The 14856-nt window shown below is 40.6% G+C and overlaps 1 protein-coding gene across 1 annotated transcript in view; it reads left to right on the top strand.

Moving 5' to 3' along the window:
- LOC139745217 (potassium voltage-gated channel protein Shal-like) overlaps positions 1-10912 on the top strand; it is a 126647-nt gene extending 115735 nt beyond the window's left edge. Inside the window, exons 5-6 of the mRNA XM_071655621.1 lie at positions 6475-6592; positions 9204-10912. Of these exons, the coding sequence (XP_071511722.1) occupies positions 6475-6592; positions 9204-9601 (516 nt within the window). The 3' untranslated portion in view covers positions 9602-10912. The remainder of the gene's footprint in view (positions 1-6474; positions 6593-9203) is intronic.
- Positions 10913-14856: the final 3944 nt, after the last annotated feature.

The raw sequence follows: 14856 nt of genomic DNA, 5'->3' as shown, positions 1-14856 counted from the left end.
CACGGACAAACGAGTGTGGTGACAGCGCCGTGTTTATACACACTGGCATAAAAAAAAAAGAGCTGTCTTGAGGCTGTGAAGATTAAACAAACATAGAATATGCCTCATCCCCACAACGTCTCATCACTTCGCACCCAATCATGCAGACGGCAGGTCGCTGAAGTGATTGTATATGTGTAGGAGGGAGCGGGGCGTTTATTTCTGAGGTGTCCTTGCGTGCACATGGTGTACTAACCTGCGTACTATCTGCGTGCCTGTTTACACCTGCCCACAGGCAAGCAAGCATGCTCTCGTGTCTTCACGTATCCCCACTAGTTCCTGTGCACACCCCAACTGTCAGGAATCTATTGTATTCCAAACTGCTAACCGCTGGAATCAAATGTCAAAACATCACGGTTGTTCTCGTATCCTATCAGGTACAAACATGTCTGTCACAGACACGGAGTCCTCCCTCGCTGTGGCGAAGAGGATCCAGGCAAATTATGTCCTATATCATGTTGCAGTCAACCCTGCTGGGAGCATCTATGTGAAAAACTGTAGTGTGTAATTACAAACACAGCTGTGAGATTTCACATCTGTTCGGTTTTTCAACTGATACAGCTAGACAAGGAAGATGATTTTTGTGTATGTGTGCATGAGTGTGGCTGTAAATCAATCTTTGAGAAATCTATCCCAAATCACAGCTATACCTCACTGACTGTGTGATGAAGGATAATTACTGTACGTTTCACATGGTTGCAGTGGAGCATCAGAATTCAGGGTTTTAAGGGACAAATCACAGCACTAGTTTTTTTTTTTTGTCATGTATCATAGTGTGTCAACATGTGAAGCTCAAATTTGACACATGTCATTGCTGATTTTTGTTTTGGGTTTTTACTTATAGCACTTTTGAGCATATGTCATGGAGAACTGCTGCCGTGTGACTCATACTACACACAAATTGAGCTCATAAGAAGAGAACATATACACAGGAGGGCTTTAGCTCATCATGAATGTCCCAGCAAAGACAAATACCACCTGTCACCCACAGATTAAACTTTTTCCTGCCCATCTCTCTCTCCCCCCCCCCCCTAAACTCTTAACCAGTCCAACCCCAAATCACTGTGATAATACCTGCTATATATAGTTGGCACCAGATGTAATGCATCCTCTACTGGGGCGAAACAAGATGTACCTGCCAGGTATAATTCTTTCTCATTTCTTTAAGTCGATGCCTCCGATTGATTTGATTCCAAAAATAGCTCGAGATATGATTGAATTTCATGCCCGGCCGTGCCGATAACTGGAGCCAGCCAGTGGTTTGTGTTCGTTCAGAACAGACGCAAACTTGTCGGCCATTATTGTTGGCAGCCATTTTTTTTTTCTCCTCGTCTCACTGGCAGATTCTCCTTAAGAACTTCAACAAATGTCTCCAGTGCTCATGAGTGGATCCATGGCAAATATTGAATTTCCTCTGAAGATGAGCCATCACTGTAATGCACACTGCAGGCTGCACACCTTCTTGGTATTGGTCCCATCTACTGAATTCCCTGTAGTGCTTGCCACCACTGAGGTGGCCTCATCCTGCAATGCAAAGCTCACATTGCTGATCTTGGCTGTAGTTAAAGGGGGAAAAAAAGCTATGCATGATATAAAGCTGACTTAGATGCAGCCGAAAGCAATGAATCACATTTAAGTAGAGCAACTATAAACCTTCAGTCAGCAAGTGTTATATCCCTTTGATATTCATAGAAAGTTAATTTGAAAATATATGTACATGTTATGTTTCATTACAGCATACATAGAATGCAGTTATTGACCTTACCTGAATAAATACAGCAGCTTATGTTTTCATCAGGATTAGATATGAACTTAGTCACTGCACTTCTACACTCAATCTTCAATGTCCTGATAAAAAGCGGGGGGGGGGGGGGGGGGGGGGGGGAGATGTGTCTTGTTCGGATTTATGCAAAACCCTCGCCCGCACATCTGGTAATGAAGGCAGAGTGAGCGTGGGACTGATAGCCTGGTATATTAGTGCCAACTGTTGATGTGCGCACACTTGTGTCAGCGATGAAAGCTTGTTGTGAGGGGTTTGTGGCATCTTTCTCTCCTTGCCTAAACTCGCTTCCCCCTTTTGGTGAGCGGTCGGCCCCACGTCTTTAACAACTTAAATCCAAGTAGGAAATGCAAATGAATGTGGTGAGGAGAGACAGGGAGAGAGAAAGTGAGGGAGAAAGAGGATCAAAATATATTTGCATTTCACAATGGCAGTTGAGAGAGTGAAATGGATATCAACAACAAAGTCCTTGTATTTGTTCCTTAGCCACACTTCATCTGCCCTCATGTCACAGTACGCATGGGGGCCCCACGTTCTGTTGTGTTTGCCCACGGCTTCTTAGGCTCAAAGTACAGTGGGTAGGTTACCACGAGACAAATCATCTCAAGCTAGACAAATCATCTCTAGGCATTGTTTTTTATTTGACTGTTTTACATCTGTGGCAACAGCGAGATAAGTAAAGCTCTTAGACATGAACATTTGCCTGAGTAGAACACAGATAATTCTTGTTATTACCTGTTAAAAAAATGGAAGAGTTACACTTTTGACGTACCATGTGACACTGATGCTGTTGAAGATGCATTGTCCCTGGCATTAGTTTTGTTTGGTTTGTCATTTAAAAGTTTGCCTTTTTCAATTTTCATAGCATTTGGAATATGTGCAGTGAACCAGTTGAAGCAATTTATGTCTTTTTTTTTTTACTTGTTGAGCATTTTCAGTATATGGGAATTTTTCATTTGAAACACTTATCAAACATATTGTCATAACATATGTTGGAGACTTTGAAGCTTACAACTTGTACAATCTGTTGAGCTACATTTGGTTTTATCTTTAAGATGGAAGCAAGAAATCAGACACAGCATAAGAGAAAAATGATTTTACTGGTAATTGGAACAGTGTCAATCATGGTAATATATTGTCAAATGCAATGTCACTGTAATAGTCACAGATCGGGAGACCTGCTTTTTGCACAAATGCCCAAACTGGAGAAATGTATTAATGCTCAGAATCATGCGGACAGAAAGTAATTTAATGACAGCACTCATGGAACTTTGTTTTCGGTAAATTGCTGTTGCAAATTCCAATCCATCCATGTGATCAGTCAGAATTGACATGCAATATCCACAAAATTTTAGCAGAGGTTGGTACATTGTGGACTAGATTGTGACATAGCATTGCAAACACAGGACCCGTGACTTGGTGCAGTTCATTTGCTCTATTTGCGCCGTGACATGAGCCCTCCGACACCACATTAGAGCAAACGAGTGCAAATCATCTTCTCAAACCAAATGATGTGTCCAGAATGGCCCACTGATAAACCATGCTGTAGGGAAAACATGAGAGGGGGTGGGGCAGAGGAGGCCAGAGAGCGGAGATGGGGGGAATGAATTCTAGGCTGACGCGATCAATAGTATTGATAGGAGTACAGCTAGGGTTTGCCAAACAAAATCTCGGCAGGAGCAGCGGGCTGATCGCAACCCATTTCCCGAAATTATCTGTGTGCCCGACTGAACATTAGGTGGGCCCCCGGTACCGTGCATAATTGACGCCGCCAAATCGTCACACTCATAACCTGGGATTGTGTGTGGTGAGAGTAGAGGAGGAGGAGGAGGAAGAGGAGGAGGAAGAGGAGGAGGAGGAGGTTGAGGAGGGTTGGGGGCGGGTACATGAAGATTGATGCTTGGGCGCTGGCATGCGGCCATGGTGCACCAGGCCAGACGTCATAAATATGAGGTGATGAGGTGCCGGCGATACACCTTTGCGTTCTGTTTGAACAGGTTGGTGCATTTTACAAGTAATGGGACGATGGGAATAAAGGGCGGATCAGCGTCAGTGCAGTGTTTCATGCTACCCCACCGGCATGAGGATAGGGCCATATGCATCGCAGCTCAAATTAGCAGTCCCCTCTGTCTGTGTGTATGTTAGTCTGTATCAGCTGGAATTTTGTCAGCACAAGCCTCATCATAGGTTTTTCTTTTTCTTCTTCCATTTAATGTCTTCTATTTGCCATTAGGAAGCAGCCTGGCTGTCAAATTTGTTGCTTTTATGGAAACAGTAGGAGAGTAGAAGAGTTGGCTCTGTGGCAGAAAAAAAAAATTGTGACAGGCACTTTGCATGAATATTGCAGATTGCCATTCAGAAGTCATGGAGTTTTCACCAATGACAGTTTTCATCTTGTGCGTTCACTCAGTCATGACAGACATTCTTTACGTTGAAATAGTAATTGTATCTGCCCTGACACGACAATCTCCTGTAGGTGACTTCGGTTTGTTGATGGCTTTAGTCATGAGCCCTAGAGAGAGAAAAAACAAATGGCGTCTGTCGATATTGACTTCAGACTCTCAGTCTTGTCTCAACCTGGTGCAAATGAGCAAACACAACAACAAAATAAAATGAAACAAACAGCTACCCATATTTCCCCAGAATCAGAGATGACAATCTTCTATAGTAGCTCGATCATTTTTGCCATTTAATTTTCAGAATGATCTAAATTGTGTGTGCACAAGTCACACCTGGGGGGCATTTCATGAAGGATTTCATCGGACAAATTTGTCAGACAAATTTGTTCTCAGCCAATCAGATGCAAGGATTTCAATAGCTTATGACAGTTCGTGTGAAAAACATACCTGACAAAACACTTCATGAAATGCCCCCTGTACTCCATTTGGAATTGCCGTCCATGAGTGTCAGCATATAACAAATTTGGATGTGAGAATAGTGTGAAATGCGATCTACGTGATTGAATGCTCCATTAAAACGAATAACAGAGTTTTAACATTATCCAGATAAACCAGATGGAACATTTTCAACAATTCCAAGGACATGTAGAGATTCCTACATGGCCAGCGGAACCGTGGGGGCTGTGGGGGCTCGGGCCCCCACACTTTCTGTGCATCATACAAAGGAATACATAACGCGTCATCACTTTGGGCCCCCGCACTCTTTTTAACCCGGAAGTACTTAAGTCATAAGTGGGACTAAATAGAAATTGATAGAGATCTTGAAGTTTGAGCGCGGTAAGGTTATGTTTTTCCACAGAAGACCTTTTTTTGTTTTTGTTTTTTTTGCTGTCAGCTGAAAAAAAAAACCTGGAAATGGAAGGGGAGAGATGAGCTGAGGACCTTTCTTTCTTTTTTTTTTTGCTTGTCAGCTCATGAAACCCAGAAGTGGGCCCCTACACTTTTGAAAACGCTCCGCCGGCCCTGTCCTATTCCCACAAATTACAGACAAATCGTGTGATTTTGTTTTGGGGTAGTGCAGTACATTTTTTTTGTGAGCATAGTGGTGAATGTCTTTGCTCCCAGAGCTTCAAAAATTGCGCGGCCGCTGGTTCCCTCTCTGACAGCTATATAGACTCAGGGCCATGGTTCGGTGACGATGACCGCGTAGTGCATCGCCAAGCACAGAGACTCCAGTGAGACTTCTCACTGGCTGGAACTATGGGAGCGTGTCTGGACTGCTCATTCATCCCCTAATGAAACCGCTGTAATCCTACAGGGGAATTAACGCACCCGAACATCTATGGCAAAGCGATGATGTATTGTCGACCTGTGATGAATACGTTCCAACGACAAGAGATGTTAATTCATTTTTCTCTCCCCCAATACCTTGCGCTTTCTGTTTGTGCAGTTGCATTCATTACGTGGTCAGGACAAAAGAGAGGATCATATTTTATTGGTCCATGAGATGCTGTCATCAAGATCATTAAAAATGCATCCTTTGAGAGTGTAAACCTGCGTTCACTTTTGCCTCGAGTATCGTCCGAGTGATGGTCTAAACCTGATCCAACACGCAGTTGATGCGAGGGGGAGTGACATCAAAGATATCTCCTGTATGAATTTGCCACTATTGGCCATTCAAGTCTCCCAAACAACATATTTCTGGTTCGGATGGATAGATAGATAGATAGATACATTGTAGATAGATAGATAGATAGATAGATAGATAGATAGATAGAGAATGAACTCATTGCATTATGACGTATGTGCATGTTATGTGCATTCTTCACATGCAAACTTTTGGTATGCTTTTGGTACCCTTTTGGAGCATATCTCAAAGTGGTCCACTTTTGGCTCCGTTCAGTATGGTACGGTACACTTTGGGAGTGTTCAAACGCTCCTCTGGTGCGGGTACGGTACAGTTCAGTTCGCTTTAGGAGGGCGCTTGAACGCATCTTAAGTTTTACCCTTCATTGTCTGTGTATCATGAGGCAAAGTAAGAAATTGTCTTTCATGTAAGTCCCATGTTGTTAATATAAGATTGATTATTTTGGTGTAAGAATTGTAAAAAAAAAGTCCTGATGGGTTATATGGAAATAGAGGGGGGGGGGAACTGTTATGTAACCTATGTAGTGACTGCACTTTGTGACACCAGCTATGAGATGAGGAAATGTGTGTTTTTTTTATTCATTTTTTTAATCTGCTTGTATCTTTCAGAATCGCCAATATGTGGAGACTGAGTACACCTACAACGGGATCCCCTTTTCTCGCTCTATGCAGTCTGGCAGCGGCCAAATCAGTCCAAGTCCTTCAGCAATGTCAACTACGCAAGGAGGTCAGTTCTAGGTCCATATCATGGGCCCATGTTTTTCAGGTTGTGTGTTTGTGTTGTTTTTTTTGTTTTTTTTTGGGGGGGGAGGGGCATTTCTTTAGCAGATGATTACCTACTTAGTCAAAATTAACCAAAAAAAGAGTGGGATGGGAGCTGTCTGAAAGATATTTGCCATTATTGATGGATTTCCCAATATCTGCCAATGTCCAGACCTGGATGTTATTAGCCCTTTCCCCTTCAGAGCATCATTACATGGAATTCTATTCCAATTTCCATTAGCTGTTGGCAGTGAGGAAGAAAATGTTCCTTGAATATCTTCTCCCTTTTATTTTCTTCTTTTGACCATGTATGCCATTTCATGAGAAAGAAGGGTCCACTCTGTAAGGTAACTGTCCTGGCTACCAATACTTTTTTATTTCATTTTAATTAAACGTTATGAAATGTCTGGCATGATTCATCGAATGCTCCTTTGATGCTGATTGCCACATGTGCCTCTGTGCTTTTTTTCCTGATCGGCCTAGATGTTCCTTAAATAGCTGTCAATAGGCGTTTTCACATCAGCCCGATAACAATTCAAGCTCGAGATATTTTTTGCGATCGCAAATTAGCGCGCTATTTCATTTCCTATTCACATCAGCCCGAAGAGAATCAGCCCGAAATTTTTTTTAGCTAATTCGACAGCTGAGCATGCGCAAACAGTGTCGGGTATACCAGTAGAGCGCGGTCAAACATGCTAGGCATGATGGGATGCATCGCGCTAATTTCTTGAGGCGATTTCACATTATCAAATTGCGCGCTAGTTCGCCAATTATCCCGCTATTTCGGAAATTTCCCGAGTTGGACTCGAAAAATTTTCTCGATCAGACCGATACAATTAGCGCGCTAATTTGTGTTCACATTATCAAATACCGCACTATTTCGTGATCGCGTTAATTTCCCAAGTCAGAAAATAGTGCGCTATTTCAAAACATCGGGCTGATGTGAAAACGCCTAATGTGGCCCAACGCTTCGTTACACCCGAGTGACTTTGTCTTTCTCATGTCATGGCCAAGTTTGGGAGAAGTCAATATCCAAAAAAAACAAGAATACAATGTGCGATGATGTTGTGGCTAAATGCATAGACACATTCCATGCTGAGCCTATTTCTATACACTGCTTTTCTGAGAATATTTTCTGAATGAGGCTGCTACCGGTAAACAAATACCATTCTCCAAATGCTGTAAAAGGACCACTTGCATTAGGGCTTATATCAGGAAATACAAGGGTATAAATGCAACTTTGTAAACACTGGAAGAAATGGGAAAAGTCAGTTTGTTTTTGCTTTAATGCCTCTTATATGAAATGATTCTGAGATATATTGCCTGAATGTTAATATTTTCTGAATGATATTGACCAGTGGACCAGGAGAATTTGAACAAATCCATAAGGTTTAAGGTTTTTTGTTGTTTCTTTTTTTTTGTTACAAAAGAAGAACAGATGGACCAGCATTACTGAAGCTTAGTTACCCAAACAATTGTCTGTGCTCTGATCATCAAGTTTTATGTTTGCATGTATGTTATGTAATGTCTGCATGATGCATTCTTGCTGCTAGTAGATTTATGATATTAGGATATATGATAATTGTAGTACAGTAGATTACAAACAATATTTTTTCTTTTGATTGGATACACAGTTCTGTAAAAAGATGTGAAATGAGACATCACATTAATTTCCAACTTTACCAGTGGTCCTATATAGCATGGAGCAGAGCAAAAATGCTAGAGCATTACTTTGAGTTGATTGTCAGGGGGGCACAAGTCAGTCCCTCTGAAACTCTTGTAGTTAACGCCATGTTTCACTTCCAGACATTATTACCTGGCATTACATGAATTATACAGATGTTGACTGGTGAAGGTGGGGGGGGGGGGGGGGGGGGACATACATGAATGTTCCACCCAAAGACTTCTATTTTGCTGTATTTAGCTGTTGTTACTCCCTCAACGAAGTTAAGGTACTTGTAATATCCCCACAATGATATTTCAAAACCTTGAAGGCAGAGTATACTGTATATTCCTAACAACATATTCCATCATCTGTTGCATTATGTGGGTTTGTCAAAGTACATTTTAGGGTAGATACCTTCAGCTTGAATGTTCTGTAGTACGGTAGCCATTTTGTAGCATCACCACCAAGCCCCCAACACTGCATGGTACAGCTTTCGCACCTCATGAGTGCTGTTGGTAACCAGTATCACTATAATCCACTTCATCAAGGCACATTTTTACACGCTTTGTTAATTATTTCTTGCGCAATTTTCAAGCATTATTTACTGTGCATTCTTTTAATGCTTAAAATGTCAGTAACATATTGTTCAGTATGTTTTGCAATTTGCATACACAAAAGAATGTCATGGGTGAGAGAACATCCTCGAGTGTTCTGGCCGTGGGAGAAAATAACAAATGGGCTGCTATCACATGATCATGTTTGTCTTCTTGGTTGACTGGTATTAGACAGGCGCTTGTAATATTACTGATATTTTAAAAGAAAAACAAAAGTTATAATGAGACGACCCTTGCTTATCTTGTTGTAAACAAAATGATAATAGATAAAATGATTTGGTCTGAATATTCCACAGCTAAGACTAATCAGACTACTGGATGCTGCTCAAGATGGGCCCAGGGCCACCGTTATGAGGCGGCAGGCACCGAGGATGAGGAGAACAACCTCAAAGAGGTAAGGGTCAATGAGACCCATGCGCATCGAAAGCCTTCGCCAACCAACGCCAGCCCACCCAAGCGTGAAGACCTGACTCTCAGCGTGCTACCCGAGATGAACTGCAACACGACGAACGTGACCACAGCAATCGTTTCGACACTACCCACCCCGACCACGGCCATCGACACGGAGTCGATCCACACCACAGTCAGTGCCAGCTCCAGTCCCCAGGGCAGTAGAGGGAGCCCCAGGGGAAGCCGCGGGAGCCCGCAGGGCAGTGCGGGCAGCTCCAACGTGGTACAGGTATCTGCCTTATAGCAGAGAGTGGGGCTACTAGAGCCACCCCCATCCTCCGCTAATACCACAAGTGTTGTCATGCCAACCGAGCGTACAAAATGCTTAGCAAACGAAAGATGTTAGTGAAAGGCAGACAAAAGTCTTCTCTTGTATACTCAATGGCTCTTTGGCTATCATAGCCTGTATAAACAACAAAAACCCAGGTATACTGGGGTATAACTTTAACAAAGTACTATGATAATGTGCACATGGCGGTTTTACGTTATGAAATCATGATCTTCATACAGGGATATCAGCATAGCCAGTCAAGGAATCTGTTTGTAGTATGTAAGTGTGTAATATTGCAATTGTGTGTTGTTTTCTTCCTTATTTTTTTTTTTTTTAGGAGAGTTTCACTCTATTGTTTTTTCCTAATGATTTTACAATATGCTTTTCCAAATGTGTTCTATCAAACAAGCGGACAAAATAATGTAGGATGCAGTGTGCGTGTGTGTGTTTTATTGTACATAGCTATTAATCGTTCAGCTTCACTGCCTTTGCAGCTACACTGGTGTAATTTTCAACCTGCCCGTTAAAATCCCTTGTGCCTTTAATTTCACGACAAAGCTCAGATATTTTTTATATGCTAATAGCCCTTTAATTTAAGTCGCACATGGACAGAGACTGAACAAGGTTCTCATCAAGAATTTATGAAAGCTATGCACTTATCTGTTCAGTTCCAAGCAAAGTTTGTGTACGCAATGCCCTGTAATTGAGAAATTAAGATAATGTTTCTTGATAAATGCTAGGGAGTAAATTTCAAATTTGAAGTCAAATACAAAATGATGTACTTCTCTGAGTTACAATCTGCCCAATACAGTTTGATTAGAATGTGTAATATTTGTTTACTTCCATTATCTTTTTTTTTGGATAATTCAGAAATGTGTGTATAACAGTCCCAGAATTCTGATTTGCACTGTTCTAGATCTGATTGACATATAGTCTTAAAGAAAGTGAAGTACAGGTAGAGGATAACTTGCACTGAGTTATATATGTGTCTATTTATTTTAAGTGTGTGTGCAGGGCATTTGCAGCAATTCGTTTGGCAATAAAAAATGATTTTAATTCCTTTTTATCATCGAGCTTCTTTTTGTTGTGATTGTTAGCAAAAACACAAAACCAAAAAAAAAAAAAAAAAAGAAGAAGAAGAGAAGTAGTCAGATAGAAACCCCAAACAAGAATGCCTGGGGATTGATGTCCACACCAAGAATTGTGCATTGGTTGTTTCCTGTCTTTTGAAAAGCATAACACTGATTCTTTAGTAAAATTGAATGAATCTTCAATGTCACCTCACCCAGCAGTGTCTCTGTTTCTATCTCTCCGTCAATTTTTCACTGGATTTCCCCCGATTTCATGATGTAGCTCTGACAATGAGCTTTAATGTCTGCTTTAATGTATGATATTGACGTAGAAGAAGGACGGGTGTAACGGGAAGGTATAGTGCAAGGGAATGACTTTAAAGAGTCTTTTCCTGTTTGATTTTTGATTTTTTGATTTCTGTCCTCTGTTGCCTTATATCTGAATGAAGACAAGACATTTGTTTTCTGCATGCGATTATCATCTCTTGCTCTTCGTTCTAGGAGACTTTATGAACGATGTCACACTTATGTGTCGGGTAACGTTCTATCAGAGAATATCAGATCCAGGTATACCTGTATGTTTATATCTTAATGCCACTTATTGTGCGAGTTCGATAGATGATCTCCACATAAACTAGTAATCTTGTAGGATTATGTGAGGAAAAAAAATAGTTCATGATTGGAAAGATATATTGCACATCTATACCTATTTATCATTTATCATATTAAACCTCAATGGTAGTTAATTGCAAAGTAAAGGAAGATATGTTTTACACTTTTTTTTGTCACTAGGGTTTTATACCTCATTAGGATAACCTGACATTATTGTTGACATTTTTGTCATCACCTGTGCAACAATCTTTAGTCATTCAGCGTTTCATGCTGTCAGTTAAACTATGCAGCAAGTATGTGAATCAAGTAAAATTACTCTGTCTGTTGGTGATGTAGAAAGGTGTATTATGTATAGAGTAGTCAAAGGAAAGTATTACCTTTTTTTCCGTTCTGTTATAAAGGGTTTAACTTTGACTGACTTGAGCACATCTATAGCAAAGTCTGAGCAATGTGTCGGGTGTTTTTGGTTTTGTTTTTGCACTATGCAAAATTTACGGTAAACTTATTAGCAGCAACTTACATCACCAACATATCACGTACATTCGTATTCGAGCAAGGTGCGGTGAGTGGTGGAGGTAAATTATATTCATCAGGTGTCACCAAAGCGTTTGTGTAGAGTTTGATGTCACAGCAGGGGGGGCCACATGAAAAGTCATATTCCCCTATTTGTCATTGTATATCATGTAAATGTTACCTGCACTCTGGCGGGGCACAGTTTGATTATCTACATTGAACCGCACCGATTTGACAGAATCGGCACACATCCTATTTCATGACATTCACATTGTCGTAGGTAATACCCTCCGTAACTATTACCACATTATATACGACAAATGCTAGTCCCCATATGTGGTTGCAGATGCTTCTGTGTACAAACCTGTGCTCTGAATGTACGTACTAAAGAATTACCATACATACAAATATATATATATGAATGTATTTTTACTTCAATTTCATATGAAATCATATATCACGAGTTGTAAATATCCTTGTACAGTGTGATTTTTTTTTCTGCTCTACTTTCACTATGGGATGTACAGATAAAGTGTATGTACTTACTTACTGATGGTATATTTTGTTGCCAGTAGAGCGATGTTGCTTACATATTGATTTGGTACCTACATCTATTTAAGTTGTTACTATAGTTAATTTTCTTCACAATATCTCTTTGCTAATCCACTATCACAGATATCATTATTAACATTGTGATTGTAATGAAGTATGCTGACGAGTGCTTGTTAATGCATTCACTTATCTGTTGTGGTGAGCAGAAACATGAGTATTTATCATCAAGTATGTCAAATATTTTATTATCTAATGTGGAAACCCGGCTCTTCCATTTATTGACAACAAGTGTACAAAGAGTTATGTCAAGAAATGTTATTGTCGTTGTTGTTGGAACAGTGGGACAAATTGTCATTTTATATGAAACGTAGAGATAGAATTAGATTCTAGCGCACTGAGCATTGATATCAAAGATTATTGGAACCACTCTTTGATGTGTGTTTTTTTTTTTTTTATTTATACATTTCCGGATGTGATGTTACAGTTAGCTTTACATGAGTGTTCGTACAGTCATGGTGCCAGCTATAATCTTTCCCAATCTTTTGAGAAAGAGTTTCCCTTTTTTTCCTCTATTTCTCTTTCCAGGCTTGGTTTCGCTCCCAGTATCTTGACTTTGACCACTTTTTTTTTCACACAGCTCCACAAGGTTTGCACCCCTCTGGATACCCATTTCAAAATTGCAGGCATTAAAACCTCATTGCATTCCTTTTTTTTGACCCATATTTTCCAGAAATACACCTCTTGTGGGCTCCTTTAATCCAGTACCAGTAATATCTGCTCCCCTCGTGTATGATTTAAAGCTGGTTTCAGATGCTGACAAATGTTTTTGCAGTCATCATGGATTAGACTATGCTGTACAGTAAGCGCTCAATGCTTTATTTCTCAGTAATAGAGCGGATTGTGTGTCTGATAAACTTATGGATGCAATAGGCTGGATATTGCTCTATGATCTCATCAGTTATTCCTGGGTGCATTGAAATGTAGTGGGTCCTTTATTTTCCAAACATCAAAATGAGACAGGATGCAAGTACAACAACAACTAAAAAAAAAAAAGTGGGAAAAAAAAATGTTTGCCAGAGTGACTGGTTGCCGAGATGTTTTAATGGGTAATGTATGACACACAAAATGTACGTCCTGTGCCGCTTCCCTGCTGATATGCATTGCATTTTATGTACCCGTAGTCAAAAAGGCACAGGCCGGGTGCTTTCGATCCATTTCAGAGGAGTCGGCAGCCGTTTCAACTATAGCCGCAGCCGGTGCAATGCAAGGAGACTCTTGAATGTTCGGCCTTGTGAATGGCATGAATTATCAACTGTGACATGGGAAGGCCAGCTCGAAAGATGCAACATCATGCAGAAGTAAAGGGAACCAAGGCTCAAGCGTCTCTGGCATGCATATACGTGCAACCAGATATGGCTTGTTTTGCTCAAGGGAATCCCACTTTTTAGAGGGCCAGGAATAAGTCCTAGATATTTTTTTTACCCGCTATCTTTTGCCCAAACACCTGACAAAGTTATGGTATGAAATTTATAAGCTGAGTTAATATGGAGCATTATAGCGAACAGACATTAACAAATATTTTGTTTCAAATCTGAAACACAAGCACATATGAGCATAAAACAAAAGGGGGATACGTGAATTGAACAAAAATAGAACATAGAACATGGGTGCATGTATGACATCTCTATAAAGCAATGTTGTCATCTGAATCAGGCATATCTTGGAAGCTTACAACAAAAACAAAAACAAAAACAAAAAACACACGCATTTGTTACTTCCTCCCTAATTCTGCCTTCCCCCTTGCCCCAACAAAATTGGGAAAATGAAAAATGAAGGGAAAAATATATCTCCTGTCCCAGTTATTGACTTGAGTAGGGGATAAATAGTAAAATGAACCGAGTCGTCATCATCAATTGACTTCAATCATGCGACCTAGCTTGCTCCGAACACTGTCCTTTAAAGGGTACTCTACTTTCTACTCTTTCGTTTGCACTGTCCTTTTTTTTTATTTAAAAAAAAAAAAAATTCCCGGCCAGAATGGAAATCGCACATGAAATATAAATGAGAGATGATGTGAGTGTAGTTCTCCCATTCTCTCTTAAATCTCTCCTCTCCTTCCCCACCCCACCCCACACCCACACACACACACACACACATACACATTTTTTGTGTGTGTACACATACACACACACACACACACACACACACACACACACAAACACACCAGGTCTATTTTTGTCTATTGCCTACGTTGGGCATTTGCATCGGCAGATTTGCATATGTGGGGGCTACCATTGCTTTGCAGTGATATTAAGAGTTCAAGCGTGCCTTGATCACCAATGCATGCATACAAACTGTGCTATGCTGTGCAGCAGAACGTAAAATTTGTATAGTACATGCTTTGACTCGAAGAGACATACATAATACACGAGTAGATTCCAAGCAAAACTTCCACATTAAATTGTTATTGTTGAGATAGAT

The sequence above is a fragment of the Diadema antillarum genome, unplaced genomic scaffold (assembly GCF_040938485.1).
Source record: "Diadema antillarum isolate AM-2024a unplaced genomic scaffold, OU_Dant_1.0 seq00001241_RagTag, whole genome shotgun sequence".
In the NCBI taxonomy this organism is placed as follows: domain Eukaryota; kingdom Metazoa; phylum Echinodermata; class Echinoidea; order Diadematoida; family Diadematidae; genus Diadema; species Diadema antillarum.
This window is presented reverse-complemented; position numbering and strand designations above follow the sequence as displayed.